The 27,404-nt window shown below is 46.8% G+C and overlaps 1 protein-coding gene, 1 long non-coding RNA gene and 1 pseudogene across 3 annotated transcripts; 1 reads left to right on the forward strand and 2 right to left on the reverse strand.

Annotated features, from left to right (window-relative positions):
* Positions 1–296: 296 nt before the first annotated feature.
* Positions 297–6,453, reverse strand: LOC103653524 (uncharacterized). 2 transcript variants are annotated; one of them, XR_565532.4, is made up of 3 exons: positions 6,280–6,420; positions 4,199–4,285; positions 297–715 (listed from the first exon to the last, which is right to left on the reverse strand). It is a non-coding gene; the product is annotated as an uncharacterized lncRNA (long non-coding RNA). The 2 variants fall into 2 exon arrangements; XR_002269141.2 differs by lacking the exon at positions 297–715 and having other exon boundaries at positions 4,071–4,285; positions 6,280–6,453.
* Positions 2,566–3,456, forward strand: LOC100285599 (uncharacterized). The gene has a single exon (XM_020552579.1). It carries the CDS (start codon positions 2,670–2,672, stop codon positions 3,105–3,107), a length of 438 nt encoding a protein of 145 aa, XP_020408168.1. The 5' UTR covers positions 2,566–2,669; the 3' UTR covers positions 3,108–3,456.
* Positions 6,454–9,588: 3,135 nt separating the features above from the next.
* Positions 9,589–12,517, reverse strand: LOC103653525 (cation/H(+) antiporter 2-like; annotated as a pseudogene).
* Between the last annotated feature and the right edge of the window lie 14,887 nt (positions 12,518–27,404).

Here is a 27,404-nt window from a genome sequence, read left to right on the forward strand (position 1 = left end):
GTTGTCCTCTTCGGCGGCATGTCGAAGATAGATGATCTTCCGAAGGATGTGGAAGTGAGTTCACCGGAGGTGGGCGCCAATGTTGGTCACTTGTTCTCAGATGTTATAGATTAAGAACAAGGCAACACAATTGTCAATGGTTAAAGACATTCGTCCTTCAAAGCATTATTTCCTCTCGGATAAAATGATCTTTAGACGAAGGTCATGAAGGACACACCTTCATAATTTTATCATATATACATGAACATTAATAAGAAAATGATGAAATACAGATGAATGAAGATAGTAATTGTTATATATCAATGATTCATTTGTTATTATCTTCGTCAAACATGAATAAACATTAACAATATTCATATTACAATGATACCTTCGGCTTGGCAGAAGATAACGATGTGAGAAAGGCGCGAGAGTGAATGCAATGTCGCGTGAACAGTAAGGTGTTACTGTTCCCCTATTTATAGGCACGGGACACAACCTGGACAAAATTACATTCATGTCCCTGATATTTACTCTTAATCATAATGTGATTAATCAAGGACTAAGTAAGTGTTTCCCCTTTAGGTCGGTTTCGTCCTTGATCTTCATCATCATACTAAGCCGAAGCTCCTCCAGCCATAGCTTCAGCGTCCATCCATATCACCTTCAGGTTGTATCTTCATATCGCGCATGCCTTTGCCATGAGGGAAAACCTTCATCCCGAAGCTGAAGTCTCCTATAATAGTCCATATCATATTGAAAACATATGATTAGTCACGTTTTTTAGGACCTTCGGAAGATGAAGGCCCCCAACAAATTTAATTTCATGTTGCTTTCAATATGAATATGAATATATATATATATTTGTTTCTGTGTGTAAATATATGTAAAATTCAAATTTGAAAAAGGGCGAAAAAACTACCACTGGCAGCCTAATAAAGAAAACCGTAAGTAGAAATGTCGTTTTCACTGGTGGTTAGTTAAGAAAACTTCTAGTGAAAAGTTTATTTCCACTAGCAACCTAATAAATAAAACCGCTAGTGGAAAGTTTATTTTCACTGGTGGTTGTATTAAGAAAACCGCCCGTGAAAATATCATTTCCACTGGGGGTTCCAAAATAACTGAAGTGGAAATGTCGATTTTCACTGGCACCTAGCACTGGCGGCACTGAAAAATACCAGTGAAAATATCTTTAGAACTGTTATTATAGAGCTTCTGTGTACTAGTGTTGTTGACATCTGCAGTTCTCCTTACAGAACTAACAAGGAGGCTACTTCTTGAATCTCAGGACCCTACATGTTTCCCTCATGTCTCTTGACCATTGAATAGCTCCCTCATGACATCATCATCAGCTGAGGAAGGACTCATGAAGCAACCTAGATAAACTTTTCGGTGGTCATCCTCGAAACTAAAGGCACCAATTTAAAAAAACCCTTTCTATAAATATCTCCGTATGTTCACAAGAGCTGGCGCCAAGTGATTGCTGAATGCTTATATTAAGCATGGAGACAATAGAACAGAATACCGATTCAATTATTCAACTATACCGAGTCCCTACTATGACACCTGCAAGGACCACGGCGCACCAAAATTTGGCCCAGAAATATTAGATTCATAATCACATTGCCTTCATTGTAGCAAACATTGAGATTCATTGCCTTGCAGCTTGCCAACTAGACACATCAATAACTATTACTCAAATGTCATGAACCATTTTTTTATTGAAACCGACACCATCTCCTATACATATTTTTTTAGATTTACCCAGGGCAATTATATATTTATAATATCCATAACCCTAACCTTACCAACAGGCCATCAGTTTTAATCCGGACATCTAGATAGCAAATTAGCGAAATATGCTCTAGTCTAAGCAGGAGCTTTAAGCAAGAAGTTTATATAGGTAAACATAGGCGGGCGGTATTCTACATGGATGTAATGAAACTTCAAGAATGTATTTGCTCATTCGCAACTTTGTTATCTTGTTTCCGTCATATTGCAAATGCTGGAAAAGAGAGGAGAAAATTAAGTAAAGCTAGCATCAATTAGTTTCTGCAAACCCCCCCCCCCCCCCCACCCACACACCCACCCACCCACAAATGGACGTCATTTGATGATGTAACCCTTATCAAACAACAGATGATAGAGTTAATTGAACCTATATAACAAGGGAAAATATGTTGTTATCACATTTAATATTTCACTGGAAAAACTGGATCCAGTGTTTTGTAACATTTGTTATGAACAGATCTTCTATAGGATAATAGTCCCATGGGGGCAATATACCTGTACATGAGTGCGTAAAAAGGGCTTTACTGATGTAAACATGAAAAAGTATAATCCTAATACCATTAAGTCAAAATTAGGCCACTCCTGTACACAGAAACAATCACGTACCAAGCCAGTAAAGATGGCTCCACCATGTGAGAAACAATGGTCCTTTGCATTGAATCTCCCAACTACCGATATGAACATCTCACCAAAGAAGCGCATGGGCTTGTCCCTTGCCAGCTTGCCATTTGTGATAGCTGAGACCACGATGCAAACCCTCACAAATCCTACCACACACGTGCCCTATAAATACTCGAGCACTGACACAAACCATCACCACAGACAACTCAGATCGTTTCTAATCATTCCATCTCAAAGACAGGAGTTCGTCTCCTTGTTAGGCAAAGACCGGTAGCAAAATGATCAGCTCCAAGAAGCTAGCTCAGTTGTCCAAGAAGATGCAGGGAATGGGTGCAGTTGGGCGAAGAAGGGTCACAGTAGTGAGAAAGGAAATCAACCCATCTTGCAGCAGCATAGTTGCAGGGAAGGGCAACTGCATCGTCTACTCTTCTGATGGGAAGCGGTTTGAGATCCCCCTTTCTTACCTCCACACGGCAGTGTTTGTAGAGCTCCTGAAGCTGTCGCAGGAAGAGTTTGGGTTCACAAGTGATGGGAGGATCACACTGCCTTGCGATAAAGCAGTGATGGAGTATGTGATGTGTTTGCTAAGGAGAGAAGCCTCTGAGGATGTTGAGAAGGCGCTCCTCAGTTCCATAGTGATGTCTTGCCACCACACAAACAGGATGGTGCAACCACCAAGTGGAGTGAACCACCACTTCGCTGTGTGCAGCTCCTGAAGATGAAGATATCCATGGCTTGGAGCTTGTTTCAGCACTTCCCTGTGTGCAGCTCCTGAAGATGAAGATATCCATGTCCTGGAGCTTGTTTCCCTTCTTTTTTTCGCTTCCATCTTTTTTCCCAGAAGTACCTTGGAGCACGGTTTTTGTGCGATGTTTTTCCAATGGTACACTGAGGATGTACAGATGGATGCGTGATTAGAAAAGAAGGAATCAAGATTGCCACTGAGACAATAAAGTAGTGTTGATTTAGAACCTACCGAAGAAGATACCATGATGTTTGCACTGTAAAACCAGAGCTGCCAAATGGTCTAGTACTGTAGCGAATAGCATCTTTCCTTTTTCCTTAGACTGACTTCAGCGGTTCCCTCTAAATTTCTCCCCCTATATCCCACTCACGTGCCACGTCAGCGTTCTCTCTCCCCCTATATCTCCACGCTCTACAGCGGTTCCCCCTATATCAAACCTCTATACCCCACTACACCAATATTATATACTTTTATCATCAACTAACTCAACTACCATCCAATATTAGTTTTATTTTTATTTATTTTATGCACAGTACGCGGCCGTAACTTGGTCCATAATTAATTAGCAAACTTCATGATTAGTATTAAAACTTCACAATTAATCCTCATGTCAGGTATGTATGACCAACCTATTTAATACTAAAATAAGACATGACAGTGCCTGTGTTCAGAGATCATGTCAATGGTAAGCAGTTAATTCCTGGTGGCATAGTGCTACACTAACATTGGTGACTGCTCTATTAGAAGTGAGCATTCCACAGTTAAATCCTGGTTCCATAGTGCTATCGGTATTACCTGACACATATGGATGGGCATTTGGTCTTTCAACACATGCACAGATGTCAAACATAATAGAATTGTCTCCTGTGATAAATAGTATCGATATTACCAAAATTAAACCGCCGTATAAACACAGCTATAGACAATTCAGAGGTAGATAGAAGCACTCATCTATTTAAATATATCTGTTGAAACTTACATTCAGTATTTGACAAGGCTTCATTTGTTATTTAGAAAGTACCAAGTAGCAAAAAGACTTTCAAGTCTTTTTAAGTATCTTACCTTTCCATTCCACTCTGACCAAACATTCCAGTGAGGAAACTGACCAACTTGATAGAGACCTCCTGCATCCCATGCTTCAGCAATGAGCTATAAATACAATGGAGGAAGCAGTGAGAACAAAAACCAAGAAACTACAATATGTTGATACAGTCGATTATTATATATACTGTTCTGCATATTTAACAGCCAATCAGGTTCATATATTACCCAAAAGCATCAAGCACATGGTAACTGCGACTAGTTACATAGCATGTGTACACGTATCCAAAACCACAAAATGGCTTTGAATCATCAGTTAGTGCAGATGATAAAACATAAGTATTAAGAATCATAATCAACCAAATAACCTTCTTATTGCAAATTGGAAAGCACATCTTCTTAACCTTGCTGGTAGAATAGCTCTTGTGCGATATGTGCCTTCGCTATCCCAGTCTATCTTCTTATTGCAATGAATATTCCCAATTGGATGATTAAAGCTATAGACAAAATTAGAAGGGGATTTATTTGGAAGAGAAGGAAAGAGGCTAATGGAGGCAGCTGTCTGGTTTCTTGAGATATTGTTACAAGGCCTATTGATCTTGTGGGGCTTGGGAATCCCTAATCTGCAATTCATGAGCTGGGCTTTTCAATCAAAATGGTTATAGTTGGAAAAAAATGGACCCAAACAGGCCTTGGCAGTGGCAGGGACTGAAGCTTCCTATACAACATGCATTGGTTTTTTAGAGAGCAAAAAAGATATTCACATGAACCCACCAAAAAAATTCAAAGATTAAATCTCCAGCTTCCATTGGCTACTTCCATTGGCTACTGTAAAAAGCCTACGGGTGCCAAATTGCAACCACAATTTCAGCAAATAAAACTTAAGAGAAGCACATGAGTTGGACCTCAGCACTTCCTCTGACCCAAGCCAAAGGATTCCAGCCATAATAAGCAAAATCCACCAGAAATCTAGGTATTCAAGAGCTACAACACCATGTACAGCACAATCTTGCCACAACAAACTTCTTGCTTCCTAATTACCCAACCCACCGCAAAAAGCTCACTCCTTCAGAACCCTCTCCGCCGCTCAATTGAAGCCTAACCAAAACGGAGAAGCTAGGGGCTCACCTCGAGGAGCTTGGCGAGTTCGTCCGCAGGAGCCGGCGCCACCGCCTGCAGCTTCTCCCCCAGCTCCTTCAGCTGCTCCGTGGCCGCCATACCCGGCCGCCGCGCCGGATCGACCGCCCAAATTCTCGCAGCAAGCTCTGCAGCAGCGACTTCTGCTTTTGCACCGCGGCCGCCGCGGCCGCGGCCGTCAGGACCGGGGCCGACCCGGGGCCGCCGCCTGCTTTGCTCATCACGGGTGGACCTTGAAGCGCGAATGAAGCGGATCGACGGCTACCTTCTCCGGCGGCGGATACGTCGCCCTTGCTTCGCCTCCTTCGCCCTCCGCAGAGTTTTCCGAGCGCGCGATTGTGTGGCCCAACGAACCGACTGCGAGGGAGAAATCCGGCGTAGCGTGCCCATCCATTTAGCGGGAGAGAGAAGGAATCGGGAGGGGAGAGGAGGAGGAGGAGGAAGCCGGTGAATGATTTAGGGGCGCACTGTAGCCCCTAAATCGGTTACAGTGGTAGTGGAGGGGGAGCCAAGGGCACACCGTTGAACACAGTCTTAGCCCTCTACATGCAAGGGCAACAGTAAATTAAACTATTTACATGGGGTGCTACAGCGTGCGGAGTTCGAATCTGTAATGAAGAAATTTTGTTCAGATGCAGCTCCAGCGCACGAAAACGCAACTGTCATAGTCTGGCTGATTCAGTTTGGTGCTAGATAGTCCCAGTGGCCAGTTCCTAAGTCCATACCGTAACACACTGCTCTAACTGCTGAATGTTCAGAAAGTAAACCGGAATCAGAAAGAACTGATGGAGGTTGGGGGATGCCTAATTTGACTTTATCTTACTAAATCTCCATTTCTAAACAGCTGGGCCCATGTGTGCAGATATCAGTTCATCATCCTAGAAGAGTAGTACTTGCACATCATCTCCACTTGAGGAGACAATGCAGAGACTTAGCCAAGACCCGAGGAAATGTAGGAAAAGTACCACACGAAAGAAGGAAGGAGGGAAGGGCGCCCTCGCATCGGTATGCAGTCACAAAGACACTTCGCCCCTTCCGGCCTTCCCATCCACCCCTTCCCGCAGATGACAATCGCGAAGCGCCGCCGCTGCCGTTTCCTAAAGTATCGAGCCTCTTACAACGGTGTTCCACTGTTCCAGGTCTAGGAATCTAACTTGGGCTGAAATGGAAATAGAAAATAACGGAGGGGGCTTCCACTGATTCCTTGGTTAATGGGCCAGCCACTTTAGGAGGCCCAATAGAGCCCTGGTCCTTCTCGGTATCCTAGATTACAAAAGATGCCGAGAATAAAATTGTTTTGTCCTTTTGTTTAGTTAGAGCATCTCTAATATTTCTCTATTTACTGGTAACTATTTTTTAAATTATCTACGTCAACAAAAAAATAACTGAACCTTCTTTCTATTTTTAATTGAGCTCGCAACAAAAATCCATATCAACAACCTTTCCTAACGTTTGGAAGTAAGAACTGTCGACAGAAGACTAGACAGTCGCGATAATAGCCACACGCCACCCACGGAGGTCCTCGCATCAACAGTGTAGTGGCAGTATAGGAGGTGCTTTAGCGGCGCCTCGTCACAATAGGTTGTCTGGCGGTGGCATCATTAAAGCATCTAGGGTATTAGAGATGGATTTATGGTCAACAAGACGGTGGGACGGTACGAAATGGTGGATGAAGTATGCTTTCGCGGTGGACTTAGGGTGTGTTTTGTATCGCTTTTGGCTTTGGCGTTTGCCCCCATAAAAGCCAAAAGACAAACCAAAGGGCTAAATCTAGAAAGCAACTTTTTCTAAAAACCGACTTTCTCGCAGTGCAAAACTAAAAGCACCTCTAGACCTGCTTTTAATATCTTTCGGATGGAACCGTGAAAATATATATGAAAGAACTTTTGGCCGCTTTTAGTGGTTTCCACCAAATGGTTTTTAGATTTTCAAGAGCTCACAGCCTACAACATCTTTTTTCACAGCCCACAACATCTTTTTTCAGAGCAAGAGCCCAACCAAACAGACCCTTAGTATCAATATTGATTTCAAGAGTCTCAACGAGCCATGTAGGGACGAAATTGAGTTTTATAGGGAGTTTGTAAATTTAGGTGAAAGCATCTAGGCTAATGATTGATTTTAGTGACTAATGACAACATAATATTTTTGTGACTAACGTGTGTTTTACAGAGCAAATGGTAAGTTAGGTCACAATGCACGGAGTTGCGCTACAACCGTGAAGATAATCCCTCTGATGAGAACATGAAGCGACGGCTAAAAAAGGCGAATCAAAATATGAAGGTCTTCATATGCTAAATGTCTAAGGAGTTGTGTGACACTTGGACTAGAGTTAGGACTTCTATTTTTATTTTAGTCGTACTATAGTGACGGGTTGTGGATGAGTCGATTGACCTAGAGATAACTAGTGTAGTGTCGGTGCATGTTCACACTCACAACTAGTGCTCGGTGTCACTCTAGAACCCACTCACAAGTTAGAATCGAAAGTTGGTTAGAAAATCTCATAAAAAGGAAGTGTGTTGTTGTCCTAGGGGCACCAGACTATTCGGTGTGCACCGGACTGTCTGGTGGTCCCCCTAGACAGCGGGCCCAAGAGAGCCCGAGAGCTAACCCTGAGTGCCCTGAACCTGAGAGCAAACAGTTCGCAACAGTCGAATTTTAGCCCGGCACCAGATTGTCTGGTGTGCACCGGACATACACTGTTCAGGAGTGCACAGTTGGCACACTGGTGGTGCGTCAGACTGTCTGGTGCGCCCATGCGTAGGAAAAGTTTGCAACATCTAGTTTTGGTGGGTGGTGTATTTATACCCCCTCCACCAGCCATCACAAGCGTCTTGATGTCCCAACCACCTAGAATTTATTGCTAGAGCATTGCAAGCCCACAAAGCCTAGTGAGGTGATTAGCAAAATCATAATCCCATATTAGGACCTCATTAGTGTCCATGAGGGCCACCTAGATCACACACCACATGTATTAGGCTTCTCTTGGTCAAGTGAAAGTCTATGGCTTAGTACTATTGGTGATCGGCATCACCTAGACGGCTCGGTGGCGATTGGAGTTCGGTGATCACCTCAAAGGATTTGTTGGTGACCCGACTTGATGGTTGTACGCGGTCGGGAGGGATCCACCGCATCGGAGAGGCAAAGGATCATCTCATAGTGAGCACTTGGTTTTTGCGAGGACCAAGGGAGAGTGATACCCTTGCGCGGGTGCTCCAACGAGGACTAGTGGAGAGTGCCGACTCTTCGATACCTCGAAAAAATTGGAGGAGTCTTCTTGTCCATACTTTACTTTCCGTATTTACTTTGAGCATTTTACTTTTTGTATATGCTTTGCTAGTATTTGCCATAATAACTTAGGGTTGTTCTTCATTTCATAACTTTACTTCATGCTAGTAGATTAGGTGAAGTTGGGCTCGTTTTTAGAGTTTAATCTTTTGTAAGAATTTTAGAAATGCCCAATTTACCCTCTTGGGCATCGTGATCCTTTATCAAAGCCGTGTTGCTCCTAGTTTAGTTAAATCGCTATAGTAACGATGTCTGACGGGATGGACCTCCTCCCGTTTTTTATGGTGATGATTTTCGTTATTGGAACAGTCGTATGAAATCTTACCTAAAGGCTATAGACATTGGAGTCTACAAAGCCGCTATCCAAGGGTTCCCTCAACCTCGAGATGCCACAAACCTTTTGGGTGATGAAATCAATTATGAGAAATGGAACACAAAGGCCAAAACATTCTTTTTAGGGGTCTTTGTAAGGAAGTGTTCAATAGAGTTAGAAATCATAAAAGCTCATGATTTATGGTTGGATATTTGTGCTTTATATGAAGGAACAAAGAGTGAGCGTGAGGAGAGATATCATATTGCTATGAGAAAGTTAAATTCCTTTGAAATGCTTGCTAATAAAAATGCAAATGGTATGAACTCATGACTCAATGTTCTTGTAGAGGAAGTGAATAGCTTGGGACTCACTCAAATCTCTCAACCGGATGTTGTGAGGGAAATTCTTAGTGTGTTGTCAATTGAGAAGTATGACCACATTGTCATCGTGTTACATCAAATAGATCTTTCCGCCGCTACACCAACTCAAATATTGGAGAAGATCAATGTCTATGAAATGTATATACACATCAATGACAAAGATGGATCTTCCTCCAAAAAGAAAGACTTGGCTGTCAAAGCTATTTAAGGGAAGAAAGACAAGTCCAAAGTTCTAGTTGAAGAAGAGTCCTCAAGTGATGATGACTTTGATATAAATATTGCCTTGATGGTGAAAACAAAGATGTTGGAGAAGAGTCCTCAAGTAACTGTTTTCTTACAATGATACAAATGCTACAGTACAACAAGTCCAATATGTAGGAGGATATCCACTACTCTTGAAACTGACCTGAAACTGAAAGGGCATCAGAAGAAAATCCAATTTTCCTAGTCCAGATATCTATCACAAACCGTTGTGCTGCTGTCCTGTGAAATCTGACATCATTGGCATGGCGGCGAGAGCGCCACCGTGTGCTGCTGCATGACGAGCACGGAGCCCATCTCTAGCGACTCGTGGGACGCCAGGATCTCTCCCACAGGCCCTATTTCGCTGCCGGCCTCCGACCACCACTCCAGCCCGGCCATCAGCTCCACCGGCTGCCGACCGCCCCGCCCCAGCACCACCAGCGAGAACATTCCGGCCATCCCTTCTAGCGTCTCTACCACGTCCGCGGGGCTCTCCACCACCTTCTCCATGTACATGGCCAGCTCTCGCGACGCGTAGTTCTCGTAGAACCGCCACAGGAACCGCTCGTCCACGTGGCCTTCCTTGAACGGCACGTCAAGCTCGTCGCCGCCGGCCGCCACCGCCGCGGCGGCGCGTGAGGTGGAGGACATCACGGTGTCGTACGTGCTGCGCTTCACGAAACGGAACACCGTCAGCCCGATGGCCGGGTGCTCGGCAAGCCGGCACGCGAACGACACCGCCTCGCGGTCGTCGGGCCCGCCCAGGAACACGGCCGCTATCACGTGGGTCACCGTACGGTCGCTGCACGGATGCACCAGCGTCCTCCCGGTCTCCGAGGCAATGTCGATGGGCGTTTGGAAGCTAGTGCCGCCGCCACAGTACGGGCGGTCCACGAGGAGCCCAACGGTGCAGGGCGCCCGCTCCAGCACGTCGTGGTTCAGCTTCCACCGCTCCTCGAGGCAGCACGCCATCTTGCCGTCGAACCGCTGCTCCTTGTAGCAGGGGAGGAGTAGCAGGCTGGCGTGCGCTTCCTCCGCGCCACGGCAGGCGACGGCCGCGTCCCTAGACGCGCCAAGGCTCACCACGTCGATCTGGCGGAAGGAGATGCCCGTCGTCTTGAAGAACACGTCGACCACCATGTTCATCTGCGTAACGGGATCGGGGCCGTCTTTATCCTTGGCGCCTTCGTCACCCCGCGTCCGCTGGTGATACGGCGTCCTTGCGGATCGGTCTCGGGGGGCCTCGAAGAAATGGAGGACTGGCACGACCGGCTGCTCGTGGGGCGTGATCACCAGGAGCTCGACTAGGCTGAGGACGCCGGGTGCGGCATGCGCGCTGTGGGCGCAGACGAGCATGCGCAGCTCTTTCTCTGCGCTCAACGATTCCATGGCTTGGTGCCTTGTCTTGTACTCTTCCTTTTCCCTCCTCAGAACCGCGGCGGCGGCCAGCCCGGTGATGATGGTGCTGATAAGGTTGCCGATGATCATCGCGTACAGCGCCTGCTCCGCCCACACCTGCATCGGCCGACCACAGCGATCAGATAGATAAATAACTGTGGCACCTCCTGACTCCTGTAGTACAAGGAGCATGATTGTACTAGGGCGGAGTAGCTACCAACCCCTTCCGATTTGGTGAACTTCATGTTCATGGTGTCGACGTGGCCCTTGACGTTGAGCAGTACGCTGTAGCGGAGCGCGTCGGAGATTGGGATGTTGAGGTACGTGGAGGCGGCCGTGGCGCCGATGGCCTTCGCCACCAGGCCGAGCAGCATCAGTAGCAGGCCGGTCACGATGATCGCGCCGGACATGGAGTTGTAGTCGAGCCTCATCCCGGTGGTAGCGAAGTAGAAGGGCAGGACCAAGCCGTTGATGGGGGGCATAAGCGCGTCGGCGACGGAACGCGCGGCGGGGCCTTCCCTCGGGAACGCCATCCCCAGCGCGAAACCCAACAGTTGCTGTATGTTGCTGATGAACCAGATGCCCAGGAGTATGATCACCAGGTCGCGGCTCCTGACGTGGTGCTGCCCAACGTTGCGCTGGTTGATGCGCGTCACAACGGGGCGCACCTGCCACACAGCGACGCCTGCCACGGCGAGCTCCAGGAAGCCCTTCTTGATCTGGGGCGAGGTATGGTACAGGTCCTGGCTCTTCTCCTTGGCCAGTGCCGTGGACGACAGGACGCTGTCGCCGACGACGCAGATGAGGTTCGTGATGATGGCCGCGGCAACGAGGAGCCGGCCATTCTCCGTCACTGTGAGGTTGAGCTCGCCGGCGATTCGCGAGATGGTGATGGATGAGGTGTTGGTGAGCGCCAGCATGAGAGTGGCGGCGAGCAGCTCGGGCGTCTTCACTGGGGAGTGCATCATGCTGCCGTACATCCCGCTGGACACGATGGCGGCCACGAGCAGGCTGGCGGCCACGGTCGCGTAGGCCAGGGCGACGCACCGGCGCGTGGAGTTCCGCAGCGCGGCGAGGTCCAGGTCGAGGCCGACGAGGAACATGTACACGACGCGCGCCACGGTGATGTAGCCGCCGTACATGTCCTCGACGTCGTCCACGTCCACGTGCAGGATGGCGTTGCGCAGGCCCATGCCGCCCACCGCAACTCCGGCCTGAAATCATTAAAGCAGATCGCCATGCACGCCAGTTTCAGATGAAGCGTCTGGAAGTTAACCGCGGATCGGGATGGGGCGTCACGCGCGTACGTACGAGGATCTGAGAGACTGCGCTCGGCTAGTTGTAGCGTTGGAGGAAGAGGTGGATGAACTTGGCGAGGAGGATGACGGCAAGCGCTTGGATGATTACGAGGAACAGCATGTCGAGGGCCACGCCGGGGACGCGCGTGACCACCAATGGGTCGATCTGCGGACAAATGTTGAACGATCTAGCCATTGTGCAGCCCCGGCAGTCGGCCGCCGCCGCCGAGGGCGCCGATCGAGTGCTAGATGGCCTTGCTACCTCCGGAACTTCTTCGACAGTCGGTACGGCGATCGGCAAGCTGGTTCGTCTCCTCAGGCAGGCAGTCGTCGACTAGACGGATTCAACTCCGGGAGTACTGCGGTCTTGCATGCGATAGCTTGGTTCTGGGCATTTTCCGTCCATATTGGAGGGACGGCCATGACTTTCGTGGCCATGGTCCGGAAGACGCTCTGGAATAAGCCGAATGGGCAAACCACCGGCGCTTGCTAGCTTGCGTGCATGTACATGTCACCTAAATTGAAGTATAGTCCCTTTAAAGTACCTGCATTTTTAAAATACTTTGATTCTTTATCTCCGTGGCTACAACACTTTTGATTTGAGCACCCTAATTATTATTTTTCCTGTATGTTTTGTTTGATGGGTTATTATTATTTTTTGACAGAGGCTGTTACGCCGAGAGAGGCCGGACGGTTCGACCATGCGGCCCGGACAGTTCGCGTCCCGGATAATCCATAGGTTAGCCTTTTTCCATGTATGCTTATCTAACTAATCACATGGATTCTGTTAGAAAGCACCTAGTAATAGATCTAGACCACCTCTATATATATAAAGAGGTATGGTCGATTGCGCGCACACACAATCGATCCAATTAATCAAATCTACTTTATTTTCTTCGTTCTTCATTGCATTAAGAGTAGTAGTAGTAATAGACTTAGTTTAGATTTTCCCCAACCCCAAATCTACATCCCTCTTCGACTCTACATCGTCATGAACATCCCAGGTGGCCTGCCGACCCTGAGTCACGCCTTGGAACTCTCCTCCCAGAAGGTGAGTTATAGGGTTCTTCATGAGGAAGACGACCCTCTGCACACTCACAGGCCGTCTGGTCCAGAGCAAGGACTGTTCCGCACATGAGTAGAGGAGATCCGCTCTAGCCGCTGGATTGCGAACCGTTCGACCTTAGCAGCAAATCGTCTGCGCCGTCGTAGAGAGCACCACTAGAAGGTACACCGCGAGTGTTTGGCCCCAATTCGGAGCTAACATACTTTTTGGTGACGCCATTGGGGACCCATAGGTATGACCTAATGAGATCAACCATAGATGGCTAGGATCGCACCGACGTTCCTCCGAGCAACATCCTGAAGCCAGCTCTTGAGAGTGTCGGTTCAGAATCAGCAGCGATTTGGGGACTACATGAGTCAATGAAGGGAAGAGACATTGTGGTGAGAGGCACAAGAGCTCGAGGAGGCAAATGAGAAGTACTCGATGCACTTCAAGATGGACCGACACTAGAAGATCGTCAAGCAAGGGGAGATCAAAATGGCATCTCTCCTACCTTCATCAAACCCCAATGTAAGTAAATCCAATGACATCTAGTCCCTCAACAATACGTAATCTACAAGGGAATCAGTTGCAACAACGCATTGGGGATAGAAGACACTTAAAAAACTTACATGTGCAATAGAAAAATCTTGTGTCTAATTTACCATCACACGAGGTCGCAATTGAGCCAAATTCACTAAAAGCATATGTTGTAAATAGGCCCTTGTTGGAACTTGCCGACACGTGGTCAAGCTAGCTCAAACAGTGGGAGAACGAAAACAGTTTGATGCCAGCTAACACAATGTGTTAGAGCAATTGTGTTTTTTCTGTCCCCCGCAATGGTGTTGTACGAGGGTATTTATAGGTAACCAGGGGATGGTTCCTGATAGTCGCCTAGAGGGGGGGGGGGTGAATAGGGCGAAACTGAAATTTACAAAGATAAACACAACTACAAGCCGGGGTTAGCGTTAGTAATAATAAACGAGTCCGAGTGAGGGCGCAAAACAAAAACAAATCCCAAGCGAATAAGCAAGTGAGACACGGAGATTTGTTTTACCGAGGTTCGGTTCTTGCAAACCTACTCCCTGTTGAGGAGGCCACAAAGGCCGGGTCTCTTTCAACCCTTCCCTCTCTCAAACGGTCCCTCGGACCGAGTGAGCTTCTCTTCTCAAATCAAAGCCGGGAACAAAACTTCCCCGCAAGGGCCACCACACAATTGGTGCCTCTTGCCTTGATTACAATGGAGTTGTGATCTCAAGAACAAGTGAGAAAGAAAAGAAGCAATCCAAGCGCAAGAGCTCAAATGAACACGGCAAATCACTCTCACTAGTCACTAGGGCTTTGTGTGGAATTGGAGAGGATTTGATCTCTTTAGTGTGTCTAGAATTGAATGCTAGAGCTCTTGTAGTAGTTGAGAGGTTGAAAACTTGGATGCAATGAATGGTGGGGTGGTTGGGGTATTTATAGCCCCAACCACCAAATGTGGCCGTTGGGAACCTGTCTGTTCGATGGCGCACCGGACAGTCCGGTGCACACCGGACAGTCCGGTGCCCCCTGCCACGTCATCACTGCCGTTGGATTCTAGCCGTTGGAGCTTCTGACTTGTGGGCCCGCCTGGGTGTCCGGTGCACACCGGACATGTACTGTTTCATGTCCGGTGTGCCAGCATGGGCGATTCTGACTTCTGCGCGCGCAGAGGGCGCATTAAATGTGCGGCAGAGAGCCGTTGGCGCGGAGAAGACCGTTGCACCGGAGTCGCACCGGACAGTCCGGTGCACACCGGACAGTCCGGTGAATTATAGCGGACGAGCCGTTGGCTTTTCCCGAAGCTGGCAAGTTCCTGAGGCCGACCTCCTTTGGCGCACCGGACACTGTCCGGTGTACACCGGACAGTCCGGTGAATTTTAGCCGAGTCGTCCCTGGAAATCCCGAAGGTGAAGAGTTTGAGTCTGAGTCCCCTGGTGCACCGGACAGGTACTGTTCACTATCCGGTGGCACACCGGACAGTCCGGTGCGCCAGACCAGGGGTGCCTTCGGTTGCCCCTTTTGCTCCTTTGTTGAATCCAAAACTTGGTCTTTTTATTGGCTGAGTATGAACCTTTTACGCCTGTATAATCTATACACTTGGGCAAACTAGTTAGTCCAAAGATTTGTGTTGGGCAATTCAACCACCAAAATTATATAGGAACTAGGTGTAAGCCTAATTCCCTTTCAATCTCCCCCTTTTTGGTGATTGATGCCAACACAAACCAAAGCAAATATAGAAGTGCATAATTGAACTAGTTTGCATAATGTAAGTGTAAAGGTTGCTTGGAATTGAGCCAATATAACTACTTACAAGATATGCATGGAATGTTTCTTTCTTATATAACATTTTGGACCACGTTTGCACCACGAGTTTTGTTTTTGCAAAATCTTTTTTTAAATCCATTTCAAAGATCTTTTGCAAATTGTCAAAGGTAAATGAATAAGAGTTTTGCAAAGCATTTTCAAGATTTGAATTTTTCTCCCCCTGAATCAAATGCTTTTCCTTTGACTAAACAAAACTTCCCCTAAAAGAGATCCACCTCTTAGTGTTCAAGAGGGTTTTGATATATCATTTTGAAATACTACTTGCTCCCCCTTTGAACACAATAGGATACCAATTTGATAAATACTTCTTTGAAAACACTAAGTTTTTGAAATTGGTGGTGGTGCGGTCCTTTTGCTTTGGGCTCATCATTTCTCCCCCTTTTTGGCATGAATCGCCAAAAACGGAATCATTAGAGCCCTCGAAGTACTATCTTCCTCTTTGGTCATAAGGAAATGAGTTAAGATTATACCAAAGACGAAGTCCGGTCCTTTTGCTTTTGAGCTTTTACTCTCTCCCCAGGGATGAAGTCCTTTTCTTTGATGCTCATTTCTCCCCCAAAGAATAGAGAGTTGCTCGGAGTGATGGCGAAGTATGAGTTACGGAGTGGAAGCCTTTTTCTTCGCCGAAGACTCCAATTCCCTTTCAATATACCTATGACTTGGTTTGAAATAGACTTGAAAACACATTAGTCATAGCATATAAAAGAGATATGATCAAAGGTATTCAAATGAGCTATGTGTGCAAGCTAGCAAAAGAAATTTCTAGAATCAAGGATATTGAGCTCATGCCTAAGTCTGGTAAAAGATTGTTCATTAAGTGGCTTGGTAAAGATATCGGCTAATTGATCTTTAGTATTAATGTAAGAAATCTCGATATCCCCCTTTTGTTGGTGATCCCTAAGAAAATGATACCGAATGGCTATGTGCTTAGTGCGGCTATGCTCGACGGGATTGTCGGCCATTTTGATTGCACTCTCATTATCACATAGCAAAGGGACTTTGGTTAGTTTGTAACCGTAGTCCCGCAGGGTTTGCCTCATCCAAAGCAATTGCGCGCAACAATGACCTGCGGCAATGTACTCGGCTTCGGCGGTGGAAAGAGCGACCGAATTTTGCTTCTTTGAAGCCCAAGACACCAAGGATCTTCCCAAGAACTGACAAGTCCCCGATGTGCTCTTCCTATTAATTTTGCACCCCGCCCAATCGGCATCCGAATAACCAAGTAAATCAAATGTGGAACCCCGAGGGTACCAAAGCCCAAACTTAGGTGTATAAGCCAAATATCTCAAGATTCGTTTTACGGCCGTAAGGTGTGATTCCTTAGGGTCGGATTGGAATCTTGCACACATGCAAACAGAAAGCATAATGTCCGGTCGAGATGCACATAAATAAAGCAATGAACCAATCATCGACCGGTATACCTTTTGATCCACGGACTTACCTCCCGTGTCGAGGTCGAGATGCCCATTTGTTCCCATGGGTGTCTTGATGGGTTTGGCATCCTTCATCCCAAACTTAGCAAGAATGTCTTGAGTGTACTTCGTTTGGTTAATGAAGGTGCCCTCTTGGAGTTGCTTGACTTGGAATCCTAGAAAATACTTCAACTCCCCCATCATCGACATCTCGAATTTCTGTGTCATGATCCTACTAAACTCTTCACATGTAGACTCGTTAGTAGACCCAAATATGATATCATCAACATAGATTTGGCATACAAACAAGTCATTTTCAAGAGTTTTAGTAAAGAGTGTAGGATCGGCCTTGCCGACATTGAAGCCATTAGCAATAAGGAAATCTCTTAGGCATTCATACCATGCTCTTGGGGCTTGCTTGAGCCCATAAAGCGCCTTAGAGAGCCTATAAACATGGTTAGGATACTCACTGTCTTCAAAGCCGGGAGGTTGCTCAACATAGACCTCTTCCTTGATTGGTCCGTTGAGGAAGGCACTTTTCACGTCCATTTGATAAAGCTTAAAGCCATGGTAAGTAGCATAGGCTAATAATATGCGAATTGACTCAAGCCTAGCTACGGGTGCATAGGTTTCACCGAAATCCAAACCTTCGACTTGTGAATACCCTTTGGCCACGAGTCGAGCTTTGTTCCTTGTCACCACACCATGCTCGTCTTGCTTGTTGCGGAAAACCCATTTGGTTCCTACAACATTTTGATTAGGACGTGGAACTAAATGCCATACCTCATTTCTAGTGAAATTGTTGAGCTCCTCTTGCATCGCCACCACCCAATCCGAATCTTGGAGAGCTTCCTCTACCCTGTGTGGCTCAATAGAGGAAACAAAAGAGTAATGTTCACAAAAATGAGCAACCCGAGATCGAGTAGTTACCCCCTTTTGAATGTCGCCGAGGATGGTGTCGATGGGGTGATCTCGTTGGATTGCTTGGTGGACTCTTGGGTGTGGCGGTCTTGGTTCTTCCTCATCCTCCTTTTCTTGATTATTTTCATCTCCCCCTTGATCATTGCCATTATCTTGAGGTGGCTCATCTTCTTGATTTTGCCCTTCATCATCTTGAGCCTCATCCTCATTTTGGGTTGGTGGAGATGCTTGCATGGAGGAGGATGGTTGATCTTGTGCATTTGGAGGTTCTTTGGATTCCTTAGGACACACATCCCCAATGGACATGTTCCTTAGCGCGATGCATGGAGCCTCTTCATTACCTATCTCATCAAGATCAACTTGCTCTACTTGAGAGCCGTTAGTTTCATCAAACACAACGTCACATGAGACTTCAACTAGTCCAGTGGACTTGTTAAAGACCCTATATGCCCTTGTGTTTGAGTCATAACCAAGTAAAAAACCTTCTACAGTTTTAGGAGCAAATTTAGATTTTCTACCTCTTTTAACAAGAATAAAACATTTGCTACCAAAAACTCTAAAGTATGAAATGTTGGGCTTTTTACCGGTTAGGAGTTCATATGATGTCTTCTTGAGGATTCGGTGAAGATATAACCGATTGATGGCGTAGCAGGCGGTGTTGACCGCTTCGGCCCAAAACCGGTCCGGTGTCTTGTACTCATCAAGCATGGTTCTTGCCATGTCCAAAAGAGTTCGATTCTTCCTCTCCACTATACCATTTTGTTGAGGTGTGTAGGGAGAAGAGAACTCATGCTTGATGCCCTCCTCCTCAAGGAAGCCCTCAATTTGTGAGTTCTTGAACTCCGTTCCGTTGTCGCTTCTAATTTTCTTGATCCTTAAGCCGAACTCATTTTGAGCTCGTCTCAAGAATCCCTTTAAGGTCTCTTGGGTTTGAGATTTTTCCTGTAAAAAGAATACCCAAGTGAAGCGAGAATAATCATCCATAATTACAAGACAATACTTACTCCCGTTGATGCTTGTGTAAGCAATCGGGCCGAATAGATCCATGTGGAGTAGCTCAAGCGGCCTGTCGGTCGTCATGATGTTCTTGTGTGGATGATGGACTCCAACTTGCTTCCCTGCCTGGCATGCGCTACAAATCCTGTCTTTCTCAAAATAAACATTTGTTAATCCTAAAATGTGCTCTCCCTTTAGAAGCTTATGAAGATTCTTCATCCCAACATGGGCTAGTCGGCGGTGCCAGAGCCAACCCATGTTAGTCTTAGCAATTAAGCATGTGTCAAGTTCAGCTCTATCAAAATCTACTAAGTATAGCTGACCCTCTAACACACCCTTAAATGCTATTGAATCATCACTTCTTCTAAAGACAGTGACACCTACATCAGTAAAAAGACAGTTGTAGCCCATTTGACATAATTGTGAAACAGAAAGCAAGTTGTAATCTAAAGAATCTACAAGAAAAACATTGGAAATAGAATGGTCAGAAGATATAGCAATTTTACCCAATCCTTTGACCAAACCTTGATTTCCATCCCCGAATGTGATAGCTCGTTGGGGATCTTGGTTTTTCTCATATGAGGAGAACATCCTTTTCTCCCCGGTCATGTGGTTTGTGCATCCGCTGTCGAGTATCCAACTTGAGCCTCCGGATGCATAAACCTACAAAACAATTTTAGTTCTTGACTTTAGGTACCCAAATGGTTTTGGGTCCTTTGGCATTAGACACAAGAACTTTGGGTACCCAAACACAAGTCCTTGACCCCTTGTGCTTGCCCCCAACATATTTGGCAACTACTTTGCCGGATTTGCTAGTAAGCACATAAGAGGCATCAAATGTTTTAAATGAAATAGCATGATCATTTGATGTATTAGGAGTTTTCTTTCTAGGCAACTTGGCACGGGTTGGTTGCCTAGAGCTAGATGTCTCACCCCTATACATAAAAGCATGATTAGGGCCAGAGTGAGACTTCCTAGAATGAATCTTTCTAATTTTGCTCTCAGGATAGCCGGCAGGGTACAAAATGTAACCCTCGTTATCCTGAGGCATGGGAGCCTTGCCCTTAACAAAGTTAGATAAGTTCTTTGGAGGGGCATTAAGTTTGACATTGTCTCCCCTTTGGAAGCCAATGCCATCCTTGATGCCAGGGCGTCTCCCATTATAGAGCATACTTCTAGCAAATTTAAATTTTTCATTTTCTAAGTTATGCTCGGCAATTTTAGCATCTAATTTTGCTATATGATCATTTTGTTGTTTAATTAAAGCCATATGATCATGAATAGCATCAATATCAACATTTCTACATCTAGTACAAATAGTGACATGCTCAATGGTAGATGTAGATGGTTTGCAAGAATTAAGTTCAACAATCTTAGCACGAAGTATATCATTCTTATCTCTAAGATCGACAATTGTAATTTTGCAAACATCAAAATCTTTAGCCTTAGCAATCAAATTTTCATTCTCTAATCTAAGGCTAGCAAGAGAAATGTTTAATTCTTCAATCCTAGCAAGCAAATCATCATTATTATCTCTAGAATTTGGAATTGAAACATTACAAACATGTGAATCAACCTTAGCATTTAAGATAGCATTTTCATTTCTAAGGTTGTCAATCATCTCACGACAAGTGCTTAGCTCACTAGATAATTTTTCACATTTCTCAATTTCAAGAGCATAAGCCTTTTTAACCTTAACATGTTTTTTGTTTTCTTTAATTAGACAATCCTCTTGGGAATCCAAAAGGTCATCCTTTTCATGAATAGCACTAACCAATTCATTCAATTTTTCTTTTTGAGCTATGTTAAGGTTGGCAAAAAGGGAATGCAAATTATCCTCCTCATCACTAGCATTATCATCACTAGAAGATTCATATTTAGTGGAGGAGTTGGATTTAACCTTCTTCTTTTTGCCGTCCTTTGCCATGAGGCACTTGTGGCCGACGTTGGGGAAGAGGAGTCCCTTGGTGACGGCGATGTTGGCGGCGTCCTCGTCGTCGGAGGAGTCGCTTGAGCTTTCGTCGGAGTCCCATTCCCGACAAACATGGGCATCGCCGCCCTTCTTCTTGTAGTACCTTTTCTTCTCCTTTCTTCTCCCCTTCTTGTCGTCGCCTCGGTCACTGTCACTAGATATAGGACATTTAGCAATAAAATGACCGGGCTTACCACACTTGTAGCAAACCTTCTTGGAGCGGGACTTGTAGTCCTTCCCCCTCCTTTGCTTGAGGATTTGGCGGAAGCTCTTGATGACAAGCGCCATTTCCTCATTGTCGAGCTTGGAGGCGTCTATTGGTTGTCTACTTGGTGTAGACTCCTCCTTCTTCTCCTCCGTTGCCTTGAATGCAACGGGTTGGGCTTCGGATGGGTCGCCAAGCTCGTTGATTTTCCTCGAGCCTTCTATCATGCACTCAAAACTTACAAAATGCCCGATAACTTCCTCGGGGGTCATTTTAGTATATCTAGGATTACCACGAATCAATTGAACTTGAGTGGGATTAAGAAAAATGAGAGATCTTAAAATAACATTTACCACTTCGTGGTCATCCCACTTCTTGCTCCCGAGGTTGCGCACTTGGTTCACCAAAGTCTTGAGCCGGTTGTACATGTGTTGTGGCTCCTCTCCTTTGTGAAGCCGGAACCGACCGAGCTCCCCCTCGATCGTTTCCCGCTTGGTGATCTTGGTGAGCTCATCTCCCTCGTGCGCGGTTTTGAGTACATCCCAAACCTCCTTGGCGTTCTTCAACCCTTGTACTTTGTTGTATTCCTCTTTACTTAGTGAGGCAAGGAGAATTGTTGTGGCTTGTGAGTTGAAGTGCTCGATTTGGGCTACCTCATCCTCATCATAGTTCTCATCCCCTACGGATGGTACCTGCGCACCAAACTCAACAACATCCCATATGCTTTTGTGGAGCGAGATTAGATGAAATTGCATTAAATCGCTCCACCTAGCGTAATCTTCACCATCAAAAGTTGGTGGTTTACCTAATGGGACGGAAAGTAAAGGTGTATGTTTGGAAATGCGAGGGTAGCGTAGGGGGATCTTACTATACTTCTTGCGCTCTTGGCGCTTAGAAGTGACGGAGGGCGCATCGGAGTCGGAGGTAGAAGTTGATGAAGTGTCGGTCTCGTAGTAGACCACCTTCCTCATCCTCTTATGCTTGTCGCCTTTCCGATGCGGCTTGTGGGAAGAAGATTTTTCCTTCTTCTCTTTGTGGTGAGAAGAAGATTTCTTCTCCTTCCCTTTGTTGGAGGAGCTCTTCTTCTTCTCCCTCCGTTTGGTGCGGGACTCTTCCGATGAAGTGCTCCCGTGGCTTGTAGTGGGCTTTTCGCCGGTTTCCATCTCCTTCTTGGCGTGATCTCCCGACATCACTTCGAGCGGTTAGGCTCTAATGAAGCACCGGGCTTTGATACCAATTGATAGTCGCCTAGAGGGGGGGTGAATAGGGCGAAACTGAAATTTACAAAGATAAACACAACTACAAGCCGGGGTTAGCGTTAGTAATAATAAACGAGTCCGAGTGAGGGCGCAAAACAAAAACAAATCCCAAGCGAATAAGCAAGTGAGACACGGAGATTTGTTTTACTGAGGTTCGGTTCTTGCAAACCTACTCCCCGTTGAGGAGGCCACAAAGGCCGGGTCTCTTTCAACCCTTCCCTCTCTCAAACAGTCCCTCGGACCGAGTGAGCTTCTCTTCTCAAATCAAAGCCGGGAACAAAACTTCCCCGCAAGGGCCACCACACAATTGGTGCCTCTTGCCTTGATTACAATGGAGTTGTGATCTCAAGAACAAGTGAGAAAGAAAAGAAGCAATCCAAGCGCAAGAGCTCAAATGAACACGGCAAATCACTCTCACTAGTCACTAGGGCTTTGTGTGGAATTGGAGAGGATTTGATCTCTTTAGTGTGTCTAGAATTGAATGCTAGAGCTCTTGTAGTAGTTGAGAGGTTGAAAACTTGGATGCAATGAATGGTGGGGTGGTTGGGGTATTTATAGCCCCAACCACCAAATGTGGCCGTTGGGAACCTGTCTGTTCGATGGCGCACCGGACAGTCCGGTGCACACCGGACAGTCTGGTGCCCCCTGCCACGTCATCACTGCCGTTGGATTCTAGCCGTTGGAGCTTCTGACTTGTGGGCCCGCCTGGGTGTCCGGTGCACACCGGACATGTACTGTTTCATGTCCGGTGTGCCAGCATGGGCGATTCTGACTTCTGCGCGCGCAGAGGGCGCATTAAATGCGCGGCAGAGAGCCGTTGGCGCGGAGAAGACCGTTGCACCGGAGTCGCACCGGACAGTCCGGTGCACACCGGACAGTCCGGTGCACACCGGACAGTCCGGTGAATTATAGCGGACGAGCCGTTGGCTTTTCCCGAAGCTGGCAAGTTCCTGAGGCCGACCTCCTTTGGCGCACCGGACACTGTCCGGTGTACACCGGACAGTCCTGTGAATTTTAGCCGAGTCGTCCCTGGAAATCCCGAAGGTGAAGAGTTTGAGTCTGAGTCCCCTGGTGCACCGGACAGGTACTGTTCACTATCCGGTGGCACACCGGACAGTCCGGTGCGCCAGACCAGGGGTGCCTTCGGTTGCCCCTTTTGCTCCTTTGTTGAATCCAAAACTTGGTCTTTTTATTGGCTGAGTATGAACCTTTTACACCTGTATAATCTATACACTTGGGCAAACTAGTTAGTCCAAAGATTTGTGTTGGGCAATTCAACCACCAAAATTATATAGGAACTAGGTGTAAGCCTAATTCCCTTTCAGTTCCACCTTGTCAAATACGGTTATGCCCCTGGTTACCTACGTTATCCCTGGAATATTTCCTTCCTAGGGGTTATCGCGGGTCATTACATCGTGATTAAGTATATACATGGACGGATACACTATCAACTCTGCCCGCACAGTGGCTTACAAGTGGGACCTTGCGACACGAGGTGGTTTTACATGGGCCCCCATTACAATAACATGTGGGTAACTGTCGGTGTTTAGTGTCCGACCGCACACCCGGGGGTACCCTCGTGGTGCTTTTGGGTAGGACGGTGCCGTAGATCGTAACTCGATGGTTCGTGTCGAGGGCACGAGGAAGAGAGAGTCAGGCGATTTTCTACAGGTTCGGGCCGCTTTGAGGAGCGTAATACCCTACTTCCTGGGGTGGCTTTGTATGTGTGGTGTGTTTACAAGTGGTGTCTCCCGAGTGGAGAGGTGCTAATGAGCTGAAAATGATGGGGATCCCCCTGGGCCTTATATACACGACCGTAGGGCATTCCCTGCGCACATGCTGATCACACTCTTCCAGTTAAACAGATTTCGCTTATCCCGAGGAAAACCCTGCACCTCCGTTCTGAGCTATCCCCACTGCTTGAGGACGTCGGGCGCGGGAAAAATGAGCGGCTTCAATAGGATCACGCCCAAGCCGCGAATAATCCTAACGTGAACCCATCGCCTTCCTGGGTCGGCCCATTTCCACTGTTGTCTTTGCCCGACCCATGACGCGGCGACCTTGCGGGCGACTGGCTTGTGGCCCCAAGCAGGGTTTTTCCCCTCTAGTGGACCCAGGGATATCTGTCCCCCACAAGCCCCCAATCTTTGAGTTGATTTTGAAATAATCGATTCAAAGGTTCCTGGTCCTTGCTTATAAGCCTATAGTATGACTTGAAATATTTATACCTCCGTTGGATTCCATTGGGTGTAGCCCCTGAGCTTTGAGTGGATTTAGAAATAATCCATTCAAAGGTCTTCACCTTATGCTTTTGAAATCAGCACTTGGCTTCAAGGCATTGTGAATCTGTTGGATGTAGCCCCCGAGCTTTGAGTTGATTTTGAGATAATCAATTCAAAGGTCTTCATCTTATGCTTTTGAAATCAGCACTTTGCTTCAAAGTATTGTAAATCTGTTGGGTGCACCGAAGGTGCACCCAATGGGTGTAGCCCCCCAAGCTTTGAGTTGATTTTGAAATAATCGACTCAAAGGTCTTCATCTTATGCCGCTTTCAAAATGATATTTCAGAATAACCTGGTGATGACATCTGTCCATATCTTGTTAGGTCTGGAATCAATTTGATCGGTGATGAGCTGGAAACCCAGACGGTTGAAACAGAGAACCCTTGGCTGGACACCACTTAGCCCTGTACTTTTAATGCTTCTGTTGATTGGACTTATGCTTTGGTAACCGCATTTGAACTTCTTCCCATTTCAGTTGATCTTCCCTTTTTGTCGTGGTATATTCATTGCGTATATCTTGCAGGTATCGCTGCTTCAGAAAATCTTGAAGAATCCGGACGGTACACCTAATCGGTGTGCCCAAAGGGTGTCTGCCCCGTGAAAGGTGTTTATCGCGTTGTCCTAAAGTAGTAACTTGACATGATAGAGAGGTGTAATCATTTGCCTGAGTAGTTGACTGGAATCCAATTGGTGCCATGTTACGCGAAACGGTGCCTGATGCCTCACTCATTTTCAGACGGTTTGAATTGCTTATTGAATTCTTGTGACTGTTCGGCGAGCGGGGTAGGAAGTAGACGGTCACCCCTCGGTCTCTTTAAATAGCCCGCCTGCCTTGGCTGCTTTCTTCACTCGCTCTTGATCACTTGCCTTCTTCTTCCTCTTCTCTTCTCCTCCTTCTTCATGACCATGGGCAGGGGCAAGAGAAGCAAGCTGTGGCCCTGCTGAGCTGACGGGAAACACAAGCGTCCTCTGAGTCCTCCTTCAGAGGACTTCGGGGAGTCGGAGTATTCAGAGGAGGTTTCCTCTGAGTATGATCGGTCGCCTGCTCCAGCGTCCCCCGTGGCGTCGTCCGAGGACTCGGATGACTCCATGGGGCTGTCCGTTGCAGCGCGGGCGTATTGGCGATCCATCGAGCGCGCCGGGCTTGGTGGGTCGGATGACTCGGAGGAGGCCTCCTCGGAGGAGGTGGAGGACTCCTCCGACTCTGAGGAGTGGAGCGGCGGCTGCGAGGGCGACGACAGCAGCGGCGACGACGACGTCAAGGGCAGCGACTACGATGGTGGCAACTGCAGCGACGACGACGACAGTGGCAAAGGTGGCGGCAGCGACGACAGCAAAGGCGACGGCAAAGGCGGCAAGGGCGACGACAAGGGCGACGGCAAGGGCAACGGCAAGGGAGACGCCGGCGGCGATGGCAAGGCCAGCGGCATAATGCTGCTGGCATAAATATTAGTATAGTGTAGCAGCAGCAACAGTAGTTAGTAGTAAAATATTGTAGTTTAGTTAGTAGTGTAGTGTAGTATAGTTTAATAATGTAATGTAATGTAATGTAATGTAATGTAATGTAATGTAATGGTCGAAGGGTGGGGAGGCCGACTCATGACGAGTCGGTCTCTATTTTGTAATGATCTCCCCCCTGTAAATGAAGACATGCTTTCCTGTTGATCTGTTGTTGCACACTCTGTTTTTGCATCTGATGGCTCATTAGCATTTTAGAGGTAATGCCCGAGTGATGCTTGCTTTTCTGCGATCCAAACTTCTCCCGAGCTATCGACCTGCCATTTTGCACCCAACTTAACATGCTAACCCACACTTCTGCTGGCGTCCTCTTGAGTTCTGAACCCTAGTTCTGCTGAATCCGTTTGCATCGTTTGAGAGATCATGATGGCGTCCAAGAAAAGAAAACAGAGTGCTGCTATTCCAGTCGTCCCACCAATCGATCCCAATAGTCAACTCCCCTTCGCTGGTAACCATGTGTCTGTTGTTTCTGAAGCTGACCTTCTGCACCTTGTTGAGATTGGTGTTCTGTCGTCGAAAGAGTTGTGTTCCTGGTGGATCTAGTGCGGAGTTACTGTCCCGACAGAGGATACTCACGAGGCTGTTATCTTCGTGTCATTCCTCATCCGGGGACTGGCCCTCCCAGTTTCTCCCTTCTTTCGCGGCCTTCTTGACTTTTATTCTCTGAACCTCACCCATTTAAATCCTAATTCTGTTCTTCAAATTGTTGTGTTTGTTCATCTTTATGAAGCTTGCGAAGCTTTCCTTGGAATTCTTCCACACTTTGGGCTTTAGAAGTACTTTAACCACTGCCGGCCCGGGATGGTTGGAGGGCAACATCAGCTTATTGGTGGTGCTAGCCTAGAACATTGTCGAGGCAGGAAAGTTGAGTATCTTGACATCCCCTTGAAAGACAGTATTAAGGGATGGTGCCTCGAGTGGTTTACCAAGGAAAACCATAAGAAGTCCCTTCCTGCTCGATTAGGGAGGCAGCCTGATGCCCAGACACCTAGCTAGACAGAAGTCCCTATAGATTCAGAGCTTGCTGAGTCCAGAGTGTTGCTTGCAGAGATATGTGCATTGAAGGACAAAGGCTTGACTGTTCAAGCTGTTGTTGTTGATTTTGTTTTCAAGAATATTCAACCTTTGAAGGATAGAGTCTACCCTGCCTATCTGTACACTGGGGTTAATGACTCTACTCGAATTACCAGCAAGCAGATTTCTGAGGAAGA

This window comes from Zea mays, chromosome 4, assembly GCF_902167145.1.
Source record: "Zea mays cultivar B73 chromosome 4, Zm-B73-REFERENCE-NAM-5.0, whole genome shotgun sequence".
In the NCBI taxonomy this organism is placed as follows: Eukaryota; Viridiplantae; Streptophyta; class Magnoliopsida; order Poales; family Poaceae; genus Zea; species Zea mays.

Excerpts from the sequence above, each read along its gene's own strand:
- LOC100285599 (XM_020552579.1), top strand. The coding sequence starts at position 2,670 with ATGATCAGCTCCAAGAAGCTAGCTCAGTTGTCCAAGAAGATGCAGGGA.